The sequence below is a fragment of the Trachurus japonicus genome, chromosome 8 (genome assembly GCF_045865225.1).
Source record: "Trachurus japonicus isolate A0001 chromosome 8, Traja_1.0".
Lineage (NCBI taxonomy): Eukaryota > Metazoa > Chordata > Actinopteri > Carangiformes > Carangidae > Trachurus > Trachurus japonicus.
In genome coordinates, this window is record NC_140914.1 from 12,351,334 (window position 1) to 12,370,201 (window position 18,868).

General features: G+C 41.3%; 3 protein-coding genes across 12 annotated transcripts in view; 2 read left to right on the forward strand and 1 right to left on the reverse strand.

Moving 5' to 3' along the window:
- Window positions 1–382: 382 nt before the first annotated feature.
- Window positions 383–3,452, forward strand: baxa (BCL2 associated X, apoptosis regulator a). The gene is made up of 6 exons (XM_085783859.1): window positions 383–448; window positions 1,178–1,226; window positions 1,334–1,486; window positions 1,592–1,727; window positions 1,855–1,959; window positions 2,060–3,452. The coding sequence occupies exons 1-6, from the start codon at window positions 418–420 to the stop codon at window positions 2,156–2,158; spliced, it is 573 nt and encodes a 190-aa protein (XP_085639985.1). The 5' UTR covers window positions 383–417; the 3' UTR covers window positions 2,159–3,452.
- A 998-nt stretch (window positions 3,453–4,450) lies between these two features.
- map3k14a (mitogen-activated protein kinase kinase kinase 14a) lies at window positions 4,451–15,513 on the reverse strand. Of its 3 annotated transcripts, none has more exons than XM_085783866.1 (16): window positions 15,485–15,513; window positions 9,912–10,184; window positions 9,757–9,823; window positions 9,414–9,630; window positions 8,725–9,108; window positions 8,499–8,633; window positions 8,273–8,402; window positions 7,683–7,811; window positions 6,445–6,549; window positions 6,200–6,357; window positions 5,947–6,097; window positions 5,499–5,822; window positions 5,300–5,409; window positions 5,019–5,157; window positions 4,818–4,918; window positions 4,451–4,730 (listed from the first exon to the last, which is right to left on the reverse strand). In XM_085783866.1, exons 2-16 carry the CDS (start codon window positions 10,168–10,170, stop codon window positions 4,569–4,571), a joined length of 2,571 nt encoding a protein of 856 aa, XP_085639992.1. In that variant the 5' UTR covers window positions 10,171–10,184; window positions 15,485–15,513; the 3' UTR covers window positions 4,451–4,568. The 3 variants fall into 3 exon arrangements, with proteins under 3 accessions (XP_085639992.1, XP_085639991.1, XP_085639993.1); XM_085783865.1 differs by lacking the exon at window positions 15,485–15,513 and adding an exon at window positions 11,881–12,013; XM_085783867.1 differs by lacking the exon at window positions 15,485–15,513 and adding an exon at window positions 11,677–12,013.
- A 2,995-nt stretch (window positions 15,514–18,508) lies between these two features.
- Window positions 18,509–18,868, forward strand: part of gpatch8 (G patch domain containing 8) — a 30,942-nt gene continuing 30,582 nt past the window's right edge. For all 8 annotated transcript variants that reach the window (XM_085783880.1, XM_085783875.1, XM_085783878.1 and 5 more), the window contains exon 1: window positions 18,509–18,638. Coding sequence is in view for 2 of the 8 variants with exons in the window: in XM_085783873.1 (XP_085639999.1) it covers window positions 18,594–18,638 (45 nt within the window). In the remaining 6 variants the exon portion in view is untranslated. The remainder of the gene's footprint in view (window positions 18,639–18,868) is intronic.

Below are 18,868 nucleotides of genomic sequence, written 5' to 3' on the forward strand. Positions count from 1 at the left end.
CACTTTTATTTCATCATAGTGTTGTTTTGCTTTGTTTTTCCTTTCCTTCATGAGTCACCTAATGTTTTTTGTGCACATTTATATTGTACTTTTTTTTTTTTTTTTTTTTTTAAATCTGTATCATTATAATTATTATGCTCTATGAGGGTTTGTATTTTCATGATAAAAAAAAAAAAAGATGTACAAAACCTTGGCAACAGCGAGTGACCTCACCGCCCCAGATAGAACGCCATGACATCACAACAATATCTGTGGTCCCAACAGTCTCGGCGAAGACTTGAGCCCTGAAGCAGCAGCAGCAGCAGCAACAGCTCCAGCAGCTCCAGCAGCTCCAGCAGCTCCTCTCACTAGCGAATAAAACCTTCTTGTCACATGATTGTACGGAAGTAGAGGTGATCTAAACAGACAGACAACAAGATGGCATCTCACCCGGGAGGAGGCGACCAAGGTACTAGCTAGCATCAGCAATAATATTATAGTAAATAAATACACAGTGACAGTGTCCCTCGGCACTTTGCTAGACACAGACAATATGATATTTTAAGAATAAAGTCTTGTTTTGTTGCTGTAGTTTTTTCTCTCCCTTGCTAGCGTTAACATTAGCTGCTGAACTCACTGTGGCGAGACTTAAGTTAGCTCGCACTTGCTCTGCGTGTTTATACACTGCGTTAGCTCGCTTAGCTACAACAGTGAGTTAGCAAATATATGTTTGAACAAAACCGGAACATACATCATCGCTACGCTTTCTTCAAACCACCAAAATATCCACTCGCCACTCGGTGGGGAATATCTAATATCACGTAGCCAGTCACCACAGTGTCGAACAGCGGCAAATTAACTTAAGCTAATTTAATTAGCCCAACAACCAACTGTGTGGGAATTATCTGCTGTGTTATGTTTACAGCAAATGTTTCTCACGGGATTACTGACATTCAACGAAATTGATACGAAGAGAGAAATACAACAGAATGTGAATTCACGGGAAAATAATACGCAAAATATAATGTTTTCTTATTTGCATACTGAAACGACAGTTTTTTTGTGTGTTTTTTTTTCAATGTAGTTGAGAGAAGCGCGGTAGTGTTTCCCTGATTTGACATTCCCTGGTTTTATTAACTATGGTTGTAAAACAGCGTTATCAGCATCTGGAGGGTTTAACTATGACCTTGTCTTACAGGAAACACCAAAGATCAGATAGTGGAAGTAGGAGCTGTTTTGTTAAAGGAGTAAGTAGACACTTTTTTACCTTGCCTTCTCATCACTGACCTGTGTAAATGGTCAGATCATATTCAGATATATCTATATATCCATGCATCTATGTCCCTCTGTCTAGTTTCATCTTTGAGCGGGTTCAGCGACATGGAGATACAGTTGTGACCAGGGCACAGCTGGGTGCAGGAGAGCTGTGTGACCCAAACCATAAGAAGCTTGCCCTGTGCCTGCAGCAGATTGGAGATGAGCTGGATGGAAATGTACAGCTCCAGAGGTAGAAAACCTGTTACTTAAAGTGTTTGAATTAAAAAAAATGTTTTACCAACAATAGCTGTATAATGTTTTTATGTTCCTAATTGCTGAATCTTTGTTTCCCCAGGATGATAAACGACCCTTCGATTAGTCCAACAAAAGACATGTTCCTGAAAGTTGCCGTCGAGATCTTCTCAGATGGCAGATTCAACTGGGGAAGAGTGGTTGCATTGTTCTACTTTGCCTGTCGACTCGTCATAAAAGTATGTGAAGTAGCTGTGCAGTGGGTCTAGTCATTATGAAAATGAAACGAAGTGAAAAAAATCGGTTATTTGGAATTGTCATTGCGTAAAAATGTCCTTAAGGCGTCTTCTCTTCACTTCTTCTCAGGCTCTTGTGACTCAAGTTCCAGATATCATCAAAACCATCATCAACTGGACCATAGACTACCTCCGGGAAAATTTGATCAACTGGATCAGGGAGCAAGGAGGCTGGGTAAGTAGCACATCACTGATTGGTCACTAGACTTCTGCTTCTGATTGTGCAAAAAATATACTGTATGTAAAAAATATTTGTGTCTGTTTATGATTTCTAGGAGGGCATCCGCTCCCACTTTGGAACTCCAACATGGCAGACAGTGGGCGTTTTCCTGGCAGGTGTTCTCACTACTGTTATCGTCATCCGCAAGATGTGAGGGGGTACGGGAAGAGCAGATGGATGAAGGACAGGAAGAACTGCGACTGAGGGGAAAATGGGTCCGGATCAAAAGTACGAGCGAACATCAGGACAACACAACAGAAAGAAAGAAAAGAAAGAAAGTTATGGCAGAGGGAACAAGTTGAACAAGCAGAACTTGTAGTTGGACAAGGACAAACATTTCTGCGTCCTAGTCATGTGTAAGGATTGGGAGTTTGCCTGAACGCGCTGTCATACCCATGATCCCCATGCCACTGAGGAAGTGAGCCTTGCATGATTATATGCACAACATGCAGTGGGTGGAGAGGTTGTCAGACTTGAACAGGGAATGCATTTTAAGTAATTTATTTTTTACTAGGTACATAAAAAAAAAAGTCACTGCATTCTGTTTTCTGCCCTAAAAGATATATGGACTGAAATTTCTTTCTTGATTTAAGAGGGTCCTGTCTGCATTCTTTTCTTTGTCGTTTTCTTTTGGGTCCATTCAACTTGCATTTCTGATCTTCCCACTCTTTCTATTCATCGCATCATGGTGTCCGTATGCTAGCAATTCCATCTTCATATGTATTTGTGAGTGTTTACTGGTGTAAATCTGCAATGATCTGCTATTAGAAAGTGGTCACATGTACTTAAAAAAAAATATATTTTTGCAAACAATTTCCAGATAAAGTAAGAACATGATATAAACAAGGAGAAATGACACATCTGTCATTATTTCTTCTTCTGTTTGCTTCCAATGAAAATGTAAGTCTGCCTTATTTCAGTGGTTAACAAAAGTGCCACTGCAGGGATTTGTCTAAAAAGTCATAATATCTCAGCAAAATGGGAACAGATTCTAAACTCCTGTGTAACATTCAATGATAAGCTGTCTGTTTGGGTATTTTGACCAGCATGTGACCCTATTGTGGTTCTCAGTGAACCGAGCCACGAGCCACGAGTCATGAACTGATGCTTCCTGCGGTCCGTGGAAGAATTGCGCTGCAGAAACAGAAAGCACTGGCTTGCTCACAGATGCTTACCTCACTTTCTACATTTTCAAAGTACTGTATTTTTACCTGAGTTATTCAAACTGCAATTTTGTGGACACAACAAAAAGGCTTTTTATACATTTTTCTTGTTTGTCAGTGCCTTGTTGTATTTTTTTTTAAATTCTGAAATCACTTTGATATTCTCCAATTTTCACTGTTTTCTATCACATTTGTAAAGCTGAAATTAGTTTGAAGTCTCCCTTAAAAATCTTTTTGCAGTGACATTGTATGTTATAATATGGAAAATAAATCTTTTTACTGTTATTGTGTATATGTATTAATTACTCAAGGCATGATGATTTAAGATGCTAAGAGCAGTACCGACATATAAATGAATATACTGTGCAGTAATTTTAACCCCTTTAGACTCTTGGGGGTTGCGAGATTCATTATATACCCGTTATTTCTTTCAATTATTGGTGTTCATTTGTTCGCACAAGGGTAATGATGACCCTGGTAGAGGAAAGGTCACTGTGGCCAACCACAACCTCTGAGATTGGGTTGTGGATATACATTGCAAATGTCATGGAAGTCCAACGGTTACAAATTTCAGTTGGACTTTTCAACGGTTGTTCAAGGGTCAATGTTCAACGAATCATTTTCTGGAGACTGAATTCCTGTAACAACACTTGAATGTAGTCTGCTGCAATCACACAAGGTATGACTGACAAATAATTTAATTATCATTAGTATGAATCTGATTTGAGAACTTAAAATAGACTAAAATAACATTGAAACAGCATTTAAACATCTTAAGATGTGGCATTAAAGCAGTGTTTTTCAACCTTGGGGTCAGGACCCCACGTGGGTTTGCTTGGAATTCAAATGGGGTCGCTTTAGATGTCTAGTAATTTATTTTAAAAAATTACTGATAAAATATATTTTTTTAACTATTATTCTTTTAAAATTATGACTAAAAACACCACACACTCTTAAACAACTGTATTCTATACTTTAACTTTCTTGAATATACTGTAAATCGAGTTCTGGCGCATCTTGATTGACGGATGCGGGGGTCGCCAGAAATTTGTGATGTCAAAATGGGGTCACGAGCCAAAAAAGGTTGGGAACCACTGCATTAAAGGCAAATGTTCATATTTACTATGTGGTGTTAATTAATAAATAAGCAACATCAATGCACAGGTCACTTATCTTTTTATTGACTTGATGCAAACAAGGACAAGCAACATGTAAACATCACAGTAAGTTCAGTGCACATAAGGCTAAAAACCAAACAGCATGAGGTCATATGAAGCATGAAGGAGTGTGGGATAGATTTTATTTGCGCACTAATGAATGCCTCAGACAAACTAAAGGCACATGCTCGAAGCAGTTCAACACAAGGCGGGATGTTCGATGGTGGAGATGACACTCTTGGCTCTATCTCGTCTCCAGCACCCCGTCCCTGATCCTCCACTTCCAGGCGGGGCTGAAGTCGGGAGCGGGGACACAGCAGAGCTCCAGACCGGACTCCTGCACCTCCTCATCGTGAGCGATCTGCTGGCCCTTCTGCGTCTCCAGAGTGAAAACTCTCTCTGAGATCTTAAAAGGAGAAGCACACATTAAGCATTTGCTCTTTCACAAACATTGAGCATGAGTTAAGTGTTTCGGATCGCCATTTGTCCTCACCTGATCGCTGATTCCAGTTGCGATGTGTCCCACCTTCACCCGGCGTGTCTCTCGGATCCGAATGCTTCTCCTGCTGAAGTCTCTGATGCAGACATCCACGCCTGAGCCAATCACAAAGAACAGAGGCACATGACGTATGGGGAATGATGCCACGTGTTTCCATAACAAGAAAAAAGACAAATGTGATGCTTTTCATCTCACCTTCAAAACAACATGGCGGCGGTAGCTGTGTGTGGCCCAGCAAATCCATACTGAAGACCTGCACATCTGGTTGACTGTTGTAGGAGAAGACGCCAGAGCTGAAGTCATCTCCTGGACTCAGGGACCAGCGGCCAGAGTCCTGGGATTTGTTTAAAAAAAGGGAAACCCAAGACAAAGTTTGTTAAGATTTCAGCCATAACGGATGAAGACTGAAGCTCTTTCAGTATTTTTTTTTTTTTTTAATGATTTTTAGCTGTAGCCAGTTGTGTGTTTTGGTTTACCTTTTTGTCCCACGGTTCCCAGTTTGAATAAGCTTCATTGCTGAGACAAGACAGGAGCTGCACCTGCATCTCAGCAGACTGAGGCTGGGACAGACTGCTGAGGTAGAAATCTGCAAACAAAACAGAAAACAGTGAGTTTAAACATAAACGCACACTAGACTGGACCCACAGGGGCTGAGAGGACTGAGAGATGCCTCACCTCGCTCCAGTTTACGTAGCTCCATCTCAGAAACAGTGGTTATCTTATTGTTCCTCTTGTGGTTTGGCTCAGAGATAAGCATTTGCGGACAGAGCGGCAAGCCCCGCTCCTTCACTTCATCTTCCTCTACTTCTTCTCTCTCATCACCCTCCAGATCTTCAATCCTCCTCCCTGCTATGATCAGTTTCTCGACAGAGCCTCGGTGTTCCTCCTCATCGTCAAAGTCGACGCTGCTATTGACGAGTTGCAGGGAGTCAGGAGGTTTGTTGGAAATGTACAAGGGGCTGGTGTAGGGTCCCTTCACTGGGCTGGTGAGTCCTCCAGCTGCAGCCACACAAATACATCACATTTAAGGTAAGGTTACAATATAATTATCAAAAACTCAAATAACTATTTCAATGTAATCTCAACAACTTCTTCTGCAACCATGGATGAATCAATTATTTACCTTCTTTCAGGGCTCTGTCAGTTTTCTCTTTGAGGTCAGAGGCTGATGCTCTCTTGGATGGATCCTTCTGGAGTCCTGCCTTCAGGACTTCAGCCGTGAACGGGCTGCAGTCAGGTGGGATCTCTCTTAAAGGCGGCGGCTCGTTGGCAATCTGTAACCGACACAAAAATGTGGGACTGTGATGATCAGATCGAACATCTGAGACAAAAAAAAACAAACAAAAGAAAAAACAGCAGGGCGTGGCGTCTTGTACCTTCAGGTAAAGCCTACAGGTGTAGTATCTTGTCCACGGTTGACACCCGTTGAGCATGTGTAGTAACGCACAGCAGCTGCTCCACACATCTGCTTTGGCTCCGCGGGGTTCCCCTTTGACGATCTCAGGGGCCATGTGGGTCTCGCTGCCCTTCAGATCTGCATCGAATTACATTACCGGATTAAAGGACATGCGAGTGGATAACTGACACGTCCTCTTTCGCTGAATGTTAACACGGCATTTACCATTGGATCCACTCAGGCTCAGCCCCTGGTTGTCCAGTCGCTCAGCGTGTCCGAAGTCACACAGGAAAGCGTCTCTACCGTCCTCCGATAACAACACGTTGTCAGCTGTGGGAAACAAGCAGAGACAAAGATCCACTGTATTACTCTGCCTGGATTCGACATTTGTTGTTTTTAAAACGGGCTCTATAATTATACAGACTTGACTAATCTTGACACCACTTGTTCATTTTCACTTCTTGTATTGTGCAGTTTACAGTGTGGATGACATAATTGGAAACAGGGCAGCTGCACAAATATAATCCAGCCTACAGGACAAAGGAGCTTCATAAAAGTGACACACGAGGTCACTGAGGAACAGCTGCTTTAGAAAAGACTTTTATGTGGGATGAATGTGGAGACTGGTAAACAGGCAGCCGGCATCACTTCCTTGATTTTCCTGTGCCACTGCAGACACCAGGTGGCGCCTGAGCTACAACAGCACAATCTTGTTTTTTGTATTTTTTTGCCTGCCCTGCAGCTTTTGGTTTGTTTTGTTGTTTCCTTTTTTTGTTCTTCCTCTAATGTAGTTCCCTTTCTGTTTTTCTTTCCTTCTCTCTAATTTTTTCACCGCTTTATTTTCACCCTTCTCTCTCTGTCCTCTGTACTTTTTCTCACGTAATTCTCTCTCATACTACTTCCTGCCTATAGCCCCTCTCCTCCCTCCCCCGCTTCGATCGCTCTCCTTTTTTTTCTCTCTCTCCCTCGCTCTCCTCTTCTTTGCACATGCGCGGTGTCTTAAGCGCAGCGGTGAGTCACCCTGTGGGAAATTCCCAGCTCGTTCGGTTTCTCTGTGGTAGTCTAGTTTCACAACACAGGTGCTGAAGATCAAATCTAGACTGCGTGACACTTGTGTTCCACACGACAGCTGCGTGAAGACACAAAAACCTCTGATGAGAGCTAACCCTCACTTTCTCTGTATGTTCTGTCTTTCAAAAAGGTACAGCAAGTAAAAGTCAAGATGACACGTTTTGCTTGACTTTGATTTCCAACTCTGAACATTGCAGTTAAAACTAAACTTGAAAATGTTTTGGTGTCATCACAGTGACAATAATTGGAAAGAGAAACGTTATCATAGATAAGATAAAGATTTACTTTTTATATGTTTTAGTAGCAACGTAGATGAGATAAGGCCTCACCGTTTTGTGTTTTGACTTGAATATTAGTATTAATATTCAAAAATATCCTTTGGTGTGTCGTACCTTTAATATCCAGGTGTGCCACTTTTTTCTTCAGTAGGTACTCCAGCGCTGTTGCGACTTGTGAGTGGTAGTGGAGGCTCAAGTCCTCTGGCAGGCGGCCACGCTGGGCTATCAGCTGGCCTAGAGAGCCTGGAATAACAGTTCAGGTCAGAGCAGGACAAAGACTGCCTATTGTTAATATTTTCCAATACAAAGTGTCTGATTCAACTCTTCTTCCAGCTCCGTACAGCCTGTGAGGAAGTGTTTGAAGCAGAACTAAGAGTTTGATGACAAAGGAAAAACTGGTGAAGTAAGCCATTGTGTTTATCAGGCAGGCATCTCCCATTGCAGATGTTTGGTGTGACTTGGCTTTAAGAAAGCTAAACAGTCATCTCTAGCGTCCCAGAAACACCCACTTCCACATCTCGACACCAATCACATCCGTATTTCTGCACAATTGAACTTTGTTATCCTCATGGTGCGCCTACTGTGCATGTTTTTGCACTCATTTCCTCACACACACACACACACACACACACATTCTCCATCTGAGCAGATGCGGCAACATGTTGACAGAATGCGCTTGTGTGTCAAAGGGAAGAAATGTTTACCAGATTTGTGCTCCATGAAGAGGTAAACATTGGGCCCCTCTCTGACGACTCCAAAGAGCTCCACCACACGAGGAGATCTGAGGGCACTCCACGCACCCACCTCCTCGCTGTTGAACCTCTTCAGGGCGATCTGGGAGGCAGGAGTGGAACAAATGATGAATCAATCACAGGCAACACTTTCAAACCAAGCAACGGAAAGAAAAAAAAACTTTGCACTCTGTGTTACCTTCTTGACAGCGAATCTGAAGCCTGTGTTGACATCTCGAGCACTGTGCACTTCGCCGTAGGAGCCTTCTTTGATGAAATCTGAGCGGACAAACTCCCTCCCTTCCTTGTACTCGGAGTCCACGGGCTGAATTTTCTGTCGGGGGAAAAGAGACAAACAAGTCAGTCTGGGTTGAACCACATTTTAAAGCAGATACAAGATGGACTGAGGTAAAAACAGAACATACATCATTGTAAAAGATGATTCCCTCGTTGACAGAATCGGCTTCCGAGAGCTCGTCTTCGTCTTCCCTCACTTCCCTCTCCACTTCTTTGAAAAAGGCCGGTGTGTAGCACGGGTCCCCCTGACTGACGCTGCCTCTGAGGCCGGCGAGGGCCAGCGAGCAGTCTCCCACACTGCTGAGGGAGTCTGAGTCGCTGTCCTGCTCAAAGGAGCGCAGGCTAGAGGTGGGGCCGCGGACACGCTCCCCCCAGGTGAGGGGAGAGCAGCTGGATGTGGTGTAAACCTGTCGGCTGTAGAGAGGAGGTCCTCTGTCCTGCTCCTCTGAGCTTTCTACGCTGCTGCAGCTAGAGGCGCTGAGGCTGCTTCTCCTCCTGGGAGACGACTCCTCCTAAAGGAAACAGACAAAAACAGCAAAAACACAATCAATCAGACTTCATTGTGCTTTGTTTGGAATAAGTGCTTCACTTCCACATTTAAAAGAAGCTGATGTTTGCAGATAAAGTCTCGATATCGAGCCTATACCTGCCAAATAATGCTTCAATTCATCCTTGAAGATGATTCACAAGGAAAACACTTCACGTAGTTTCAGTTCCTTTAATGATACAATAGTTTACTATGTTCAACTGACTTCTTACTAATAGCTTTCTCACATGCAATATTCAACGAGGTGTGAAGAATAAACAGGATTCTCACCAGGATCTGGACCAGAAATCTTCCACTCTCCTGTTCGGGCACTCCAGAGGGCATTCGATGTCTGTGCCGCTGTTTCTCCTTCTGCTGCCTTTTCTTCTCTTTACGCTTCTGTCTCTTTCTGATCCTTTTCCTGGGTGTGAGCTGTAACGATGAGCCGTTTGGCTCCTGGAAGGAGGCTGTTGTTGGGCACGCCACGTTGTTGTGCTCAGAGGAATTACTGATGGAAAAAAAAAAGACAAAATGGCAACCAAATGAATCCCAGATACGGTATTCAACAATCACTGTAAATTAGATGAATTAATAAGTTTGAATAACAGGCAATGTTGTCAAAGTAACACCATACCTGGTGATAACAAAACGAGATCGTTCAAGATAAGATGGACTGAATTCCTGGGATTCCTGGGTTTCACCTGAAGGAAGCACAGTATTGGGGTCACATCATGTCGAGGCACAGGTATTTGATTTATTTAAATATTTTCGAAGAAGAGTCATATTTACATTCAGCCTGAGCAATGATGGTCTTGTTCTGCGATGACATTTCGGCCACTTGCTCTGCAGTTCCTTGGGTCCAGACTTTACTCAGAAACGAATGGGGTGAAGGCATGTAGCACATTTTGCTCTCCTTCGCCTCGTCATCGTCCTCGTCCGTCCCCTGGTCAGCGGCCGAGCAGGGCGGGTACGAGCCCTTCAGTTCAGCCTTGGGCGACCCGGAGAATGGTGCTGTAGAGTTGAAAAGCCTCGCCTGCCTCACCGCCATTTCGTCAGCTGGATCTGCAAAGACAGAAAAGCACAAGCAACATGAGTTAAACAATATCATTGTGTTTTCAGATTCTCTCTTTAGTGTTACACTGATGCCAAATAAGAGACTAACTGACCATAATATTGACTGCTTATTGGGAAACCCACTCAGAACCAATAAAGTATGTTTGTAGTTGAACAAAGGTGACTGAAGATTTTGTTTCACGAGACTTTTTAAAACAAAACCATTATTAATAGAGCTGCAACTAAAGAGGCTGCTGTTGATTATGTTCTTGATGATTTGTTTAAAAATGCTAAAACTCAAAGATAATCACTCTATTAATCATATATGACAAAGAAATGCATCCAATAATGCTCTAAAGAAGCTGCACATGTTTGGTATTTTTAGCTTTGACTATCAAAACCATTATTTTGTTTTGTGTAGCAACTCAATCTCTGCAGCTCATGTTTAGAATATTTTACAATGAAACACATTGGCAACGCTTTCATCTGCTTCACAAAGTTATAAGAACTGGTTTAGCTGAACATGTGATACACAACACAACACGTCTTAACAGTAAATCACGTGGTCCCCGCATATCCTCATCAGAGAGTGACCTTTACAAATGTTGTCAAGTTTGTGAAAAAGCCTCCCCACAATACAACACAGGACTTTTTTTCCCCTGCCAGCTCATGTGAGCGGGACAATGCTGAGAGAAAAGAATGACAACTAAAATATCACCTTTCATTTATCTATTCAGGCTCAAGGCACAAATCATTCCTCTTGTCCTCCAAAATATATCAACATGTGAGTCTTGTTGTCATTTCTTGTTTATGGATTGTTTAAATTTCAACACATTTTGACCGAGACCTGTCAGTTCGACAGTGAGGGGGATCACTTGATCATCGAAACTTTGAAAGTTTTGCGGTCAGCAGACGAAGCAGGAAATTCAACCCTTGCCTTGTTTTGACAGTTGCAAGTGTGTTAAACGTGCTCTTTTTCACTCAGAGGAAGCGTGCCGTGCAACTTCACATTAGGCACAACTTTCCAATAAAGGCCTGCATTATTGCCTGCCTGAGTGCCTGTGGCCCGGAGGTTTATAATAAGCAAAGCGTGTATTGCTGTGAAATTGACGCGCTCGGAGACGTGGCTTTCATCGCAGCACTGCTTCAATTCATTATACGTGGTGGTTACATGCAGAGTACAAGCTGAGAAACTGGGACTACAGACTGCTGAGACTACTAGAGTTGCAGCATATTGCATCAGTGGATCCATTACACTTGATCCTAGCATCCTCTTATCACTCACACACTTTACACACTACAAATTTACTTACTCACAGATATTCTTGACATACCAGGATTAATCACAACGTCACGGATAAAGCAATCGGACTACAGAAAAGAATTCTTGCATATTCGTGCTATCTTGACGATACTAACACAAGTTGATACTTAAGAAAATCTGACATCCAGCTGCAGCTACATTTCAGTTAAAGGTGCTAAAGTTTAGTAATGTTGTTACCTTGCCGTACCAGCTTCGTGCACTGTGCAGTTGAACTGCCACTTCCTTCTTTAGACCGGTGCAGCTAGAGCACGACACAACACCACACCCCAGTGAATTTACGTGGAAAGGAAATAGAAAAGGACCCACTGCAATAAACATAACCGCAAAAAAACAACTCGGTGTATGTGTGAGGCAGTGGGGCGTGTGTGTGTGTGTACCTACCAACGGATGCCAGCCTGAATCGCAATCCTCCCTCCTGCTCTGAATAAGCTGTCATCTACATTAGTGAAAAAACAAACAAGGTGCTCTGTTTGTCTGCCTTGTCCTTCATGCTTTTGATTCTCAGCAGTGTCTCTGCTCACAGTTGCCTCTCTGCTCTCCTCTCTGCCTGATGCTGGCTGTCAGCCAACCGACCGGGGGGGGAGGAGCCGCCTGACAGTGACTTATGGGAAATGCATCTCCACTTCCCCATATTCCCCCCTCCCTCTGGTCCCTCCAACAGGGCTGGCTTTTACTTTGCTCTTCCCTCAGACTAGATTAAAGGATAACACGGTTGGTTACGCTTTTTGATGATCAACGTTGAACTATGGACAGCGACTGAAGTTAGAATGTCAGCTCTCTGCTGCCCACGCCTCGCAAGATGTTGTCAGGTTTTTTTTATTTATTATAAGCCGGGAAGAAAATGAGGGATGTGATCATTACAGAGTGGCAGCAAAGCCAAACGCTGAATCAAATGTAAACAGTTTTGTGACATTTCATGAGCCTTTTAACCCACTAATATATACATTAATATACTGTTGTTGTATATCTGTCACATGTCATGTCACACCCGCACAAACTCTCCATTGTATGTCATGTCATCAAAACTAATAACAACAATACAGGGTTTTCTTGAGACAGCAAACTACCCACGCTCGTGTTCAAAGGAGACAATCTGATATCTGATATTACGAGCTTCTTCTTATGGAAAATATTTGCCACCAGGAGAATTTGGAGCGAGCGTATGAACTGTCACTTCAAATGTGAAAGGTCCTTTCTGAAATAATCTCACTCGCTTTTCTTTTCAGCAGCAAAACAAGTGACATAAGCACCAAAAAAGAAAAAAAAACTTTCTAGAACACAGGAAATTCAAAATACCACTTGAGAGCTTCTGCTGCAAAGCAACCGGCATGAAGCTGAAATGCAGCTTGCTCACTGCTTCTTTGTAATGCGGAACTGTTTATTGACATAGCAACAACATCCTAGGCTGCGCTGCACTGTTGTATCTACGAGGACTCGGTTGTGTTACTCTCTTACCCACTTACCCAACTGGTTGAACACTCAACATTTCTACAGACAAAGTCATGTTTCATATTTCACGTGGGAAAAGATTCATTTGCAACAAGTGAGCAAAGAGTATTTATAGCCTCCATGGCTGAGCACAACGACGCAGCGTTACAGCAGCATATAATAAGATAATGCAGTTAAAGATGCAATTATCGATCATTCTTATCATCAACAAATCATTTGATCCTTTGTTAATTAACTATTCTATCTATATCTGCAGCAATTCATAAATCAATCTGCTTTTGATTGTTATTATAGATTAATAGTTCAACTGCCATTTTCAAACAGAAAAGAAACAAATGCAGCAAAATCTCACATCTGATAAACTGAAAACCAATGAATGTGTATCAAACACAGTCGACTAACTGCTGCCTTCGACTCTCCAATTACTTTGAATAAACACCTCTCTGACAACGTCAACAAAAACTGGACCCCACTCAGCTTCACAGACAGACATGAATGATAACAGTTACTACAGGGCTCTTGCATCAGAAGTGCACCTACTTAACATGCAGCTGAGTGTATATACACACAAAACCCTTAAGCCCTAAATACAAAGGGGTGGAATCCATTACAATCTAGTTTTGTTAAGAAATCCTTAGCTGAGGGCCACATTCAGTCGGAGGCCAACTTCTGTACACCCACACAGATTAATGAAATTCCAAAGCTTTTAGTAAGGACAGAGAAAAGGGACTCAACCTGAAGTTGGCTACAGAAAACACACAGCCTAGCATTCCTTAAGGAAAAAACGCCGGCTGCTTCTTAAGGAAAATATCCTGCATCACACATGTGCAGAGCATTTAAGAGCCCTGCCTGCCTGCATGCTTTGCATTGCATGTAAAAGGTACTCGGACTATTCAGGCGCACCTATCTGTGTCCCATAGCAACTTCCCATTTCCTCCTCACAACTGACTGCCACCATGGAAAAATAGGTTAATGGCAAAAAATGTGACTCAATAACAACAATCAGTGCATGCGACTCTTTCATCATAGAGTCACGGTCCCTCTGTTCTAAATCAATTACGGGTGAGAGACAATGAGATCGTAGCATGGTAATTGGTATTACTGTTTGGATGAACTTTACAGACATCTGAATACATGACCTTCAACTCTGGGAAATTACATCGACCATCTTACAGTATCTTCCAATGGTTTATAAATAAAAACTGATTATCTAAAGATAATCAATTTATGTATAGCTAGGCCTATGTATTCCTATCTAGGCTAAGTGGATTAAATAATGAAAATTATAGCTACTGAGAACCTTACATTTAACATACTGATGTGACTCATCAACTCATCAAAACCATGAATCAGGACATTGTGGCAAAAAAAAAAAAAAAACTAAAACTGACAAATTAACTAAAAACTAACATATAGTCTATACAAGCAATTATTTCTTTTATTGATTTTATTTAATCTATTAATCATTTTAAATCACAACATAGAGTATAGTGAAACGTGCCCTTTATTATCTCTGACACCCCCGAGATGACATCCTCAATATCTCTTAAGATATTCAGTTTGCTGACTTATGAACCAAAACAGGTCCAAAATGTCACATTTTGGAAGCAGAGACTTGCAAATATAAAAAGTTAACACTGAAACACATTAACTATTGTTGCAGCTGTACATGAGAGATGTTCAACTCCCCCATGGCAGGAATGGAAAGCAACCATGCTGTCACTCAATTAGCAATTTGAATTCTGTAGACATGTATTTGTGTGTATGTCTACATTATGTGACTATAAAATGGTGTACAGTATGTAATGAACAGAGTTTAAACATGCATTTTACTATTTTTAAAGAATATATAATATGATATATTTTTCTATTTTGCAGATGAAATGGGCATTTCAAAATGTGCATTGACAGGACACTACATGTTTTCCAACCTTTTCCCCTTATTACAAGCGTATCATGGTCCTGATTAGACCTGTGATTCTATCTTCAGATTATCAGGCTATTTCTTTTCTTTTTTTTCTGTCATCAGGCTTCCTTTATAAAAGCCAAAGCAGCCCAACAACAGCAGCACCAGTGAAAAGTACAAGCAGGGAGCTCTGCTCACCAGTTGTTGTAATCAAACACATCTGGCTTCAATAGGCGTATATGCGGTTTTCAAAAACTTTTTGTGACCTGTACAGCCACACTTACAGTAACAACGGGCCAAACTTATCGTTTGTATTTGCGGTTTTAGCTCATAGAAGAACAATGAGGGTGTTATCTAAACATCTCCGAGTATTATGATGTTGGCTAGGCTACCTACTTCTTCAGGGTCGTACAGTCGCTCTTTGAGAAATAAACCATGAACTTCCCTCTCGACACATTCACCGCCATTCCGCATCGCCCGAAATGTTTCCCTACTCGCTCAGAAATCAAATATTAAGACATGAAACCATTCTCACGACCATAAAGTAGGGACAACTTAAGTCTAAAGGTCGTTTTCCAGACTAAATATACTTAGTTTATGGTAATTACACAGTAGAGTGTGTATACATACCGTGCTTCCAGTTAGGCGTCGGCCGATGGCTATCATCGGTGAGATGTCTAACTAACTGAGCACCTTCCGGTTGATTTTCAAAGTAGATGTTTTACCAATCACTCTTTTCTCGATGATAGTGTTAATTGGCACGGTGCATTAGTATTATTCTTGTTATTATGATGATGATTATTATTGTTATTATAGTTGTTGTGTTAATGACTTATTGACACACTGTGATAGGGGTCTGAGGGACTTTTTTTTCTCTCTCGCGTTTTTCATAAATTGTGGGATTGCTTTTATTGTGAAGCAAAGCGCTCGGCACTTCCTTTATTATAAGAATTGATAGATCCTGAAGATTGAGAGGAGGAAATGGCTGTGAGGTGAGAAAACTGATCACACAGAAATGTGACAGAAACTGTTGATCAGGACCAAATGCCTTTTACTTGGCACAGGCCTACTACAAGTTAGTGGGGCTGTCTTCTTCCACCTGGGAAACATTATTATTATTAAAAGTAGAAACAATCTGTCTCAAAGGGATGCTGAAAAACTAATCCATTTGTTATCTGTGAAAATCTTTGTTATCAGGATATTCCAGTCACTCAGTGAAGTAAAGTGTCAATAGCTATAGGCAACTGGCAGAGAAGGAAAAGAGATTACATCCCTGTGTTGCCTTCTCTGCACTGGCTCCTGCTAAAATCAAGAACAATTCAAAATCCAAAATTGTCTCCATAAAGCCATGATGGTCAGACGCTGCTATAACTTATCATCAACAAATAATTTGATCCTTAATTGATTATTTTATCTATAGCCTACCTGCAGCAATTTATAGGCTAAATCAATCTGCTTTGATCGTCATTATAGATTAATTGTCATTTTCAAACATAAAACAGACAAAGATAGCAAATTCTTTGTAACTTGTAACATTGTAACTTCTGCCTTTGACTTTCCAACAGACTGAATGTCAAGCAAAAAAAAAAAACACGGACCACACTCAGCTTCACAGACAGATATGAATGATAGTACAGGCTCCTGCATTAGAAATGCACCTATTAACAAGCAGCTGAGAGTATTCACACAAAACCTATAGTGTCACTCCCAACATGCAGGTCTTGTGGTTTGTAAAGTTTCTAAGATGGGTTAGAGACACTGCTATGATACCTATCTCATGTGTGACCATGCAGGTTCAAGAGACAGACTCCCTCTCTACGAGATCAAGTTTAAAACTGTCCTCTTTAATAAGGCTTATATAGTTAGGGATGGCCCAGGTGAGTCCTGATCCATCCCCTATTTACTCTGCATTTGACCTGACTGTCCTCATTCAGCAGGTATGTCTGTTTTGGAGCAGGAGGATCCAGATCTGCCGCTGCAACAAATGGTCATTATTATCATTACTGTAATATTTTATTGGTAACACATTATAGGTATGACTGGCATTGTTTTCACTGTTACAATGAATAATCGATAGTAGGCCTACTTTAGCCCAGTTTATCCAGTCAAAGGACATGTGTTTAATTTTTTTATTTTTTATTTGATCTTCTCAATAGTACCTTAGTGACCAAATTGTAGCTATTATTTGATTCTTTATTTGATTTTTCTTGTTAGTTATTTTTCTTCCTTTGAATATCTTGAGTGTTGCTTTTTCTCTTTAGACATTTCACCTGCAAAGATCAAAACACCTTTGCACTGAAACAAAACAACCACAAGATGGAGTCATAAACTACAGACTGAAGGCTGCACACACTGTTACTCTGATTAATATGCATCCTCTCTCTGAGGTGCACTCAGAGAGATGATAATTATCTATTATTACATAAACCACTGAAAATATCACTTCATAAATATTAATGTCTTACATAATCTGAACATTGGTCATGAACACGAATGTTCCTATGCTGTACTAGTTTATGAGTAGGGAATGAGTGTTTGCCAATTGCCTTTCACACTGCACAACTTTTCATGAAGTCATCATGTCATTAAGCAATTATCATCAGCTAGATTAGTTTGATAAATTCTGAAAAAAAGTAAATGTCAGTTTCTTAGATTACCATAGGTCTCTTCTGCAGAAATGTGCTGTAATGTCTGTGGTAGCCTATGTGTCAAAGAGGACATTAAATCATCTAATAATTTCCTCTTTTTCAGTTCCATGTAAAATCTCTGGATGTCTTCTTGTTTTGGCATGTGAGAACAAAAGCCGAGGGAATTTACAGGTAAACAACAACAACAGAGGTGTTTTATTCAAACAAAACAAGCTCAAGAGGAGCTTTCACTCATTTACTCTTGAAATGTAAATGTTTATTTGAAAGCATTTGTGTGTCTGCAGAGTTGGATAAACCATTACATAAAGGTGCACTGAGCAGAAGTCCAAATTACACAGTATGCCACAAGAACAGGAAAAGCTGCAGGGGCAAAAACAATCCAGCAAGTAAAGTAGTTTTATTTTATGTATTTATTTTATTTAATTAAGTCTATGAGGATTCAGGGCACTCACCTGGCACAATTAATGGTGATGGCGGGCAGGGTTTGAGGTCTGATCCAAAATGTATTTATGCAGTTTTTAATATAGGCCTAATCAATCAATCAATCAATCAATCAATCAATCAATCAATCAATCAATCAATCAATCAATCAATCCGTACACAGAGTAGTTGCTGTCTAATAATAATAATATAATGATAATAATAATAACAATTATAAGGAATTTGTCATAAAGACCAAATTGCAAATAAACAAATGAACAAAGGAGCTGACATATGTTCGTTTTGGGCCCCTAAAGATCTGTGGGGACCGAGCAGTTGCCTGTTTTGGCCACTCTTGTTACACGCACTATCTTATCTATACGGTCTATCAATAGATCAAGACTGTAAACATAAATGATAGAAAACTGCATCATTACCATGGCTGAACTGAATTCCCATGGGCAACATTATAACATCCTGGTGGAAAGTGTTAGTGAGATGTCAGTTCACAGAGAGTGAATTGGTTGCGGAGTGCGCATCACCATCACCACCACCACCACCACCACCACCAGCAGCAGCGCAGCAGACAGCGCGTTTCTGTCGGACGGACACGGACTGAGCGAGCAGAGAAGCCGCCGCTGCTGCTGCTGCCGCTGCTGTGTTCAGAGAAAATGGCCGACAGATTTTCTAGGTTCAACGAAGAGCGTGATTTCCAGGTAATGCACCACGTTAAACAAGAGGATATTTGCACAGCTTTTTAAAAAAAAGAATATACAGCCGGGGTGCTCCTTTACACACGCATATACGGACGTCAACGCAGTTGGACAGTGGATGCATTATAGTCCAAACGGCATCGTGCATTTCGGTGCAGATGTCGCTCGCTAGCACTGCAAGCTAACGGAGCTAACGCTAGTGCGCTGCGGTTCTTTTGAATTTAACTTCCCTC

Bases quoted from the DNA above. Each gene is read 5' to 3' on its own strand.
- map3k14a (XM_085783865.1), bottom strand. From the start codon at position 11,935: ATGACAGCTTATTCAGAGCAGGAGGGAGGATTGCGATTCAGGCTGGCA. The intron at 10,185-11,880 runs GTAGGTACACAC...CTGTCTTTGCAG, and splicing joins ATTCAGGCTGGCATCCGTTG to ATCCAGCTGACGAAATGGCG. The intron at 6,550-7,682 runs GTACGACACACC...TGTTTCCCACAG, and splicing joins GGCACACCTGGATATTAAAG to CTGACAACGTGTTGTTATCG.
- baxa (XM_085783859.1), top strand. From the start codon at position 418: ATGGCATCTCACCCGGGAGGAGGCGACCAAG. The intron at 449-1,177 runs GTACTAGCTAGC...CTTGTCTTACAG, and splicing joins CCCGGGAGGAGGCGACCAAG to GAAACACCAAAGATCAGATA. The intron at 1,728-1,854 runs GTATGTGAAGTA...ACTTCTTCTCAG, and splicing joins CCTGTCGACTCGTCATAAAA to GCTCTTGTGACTCAAGTTCC.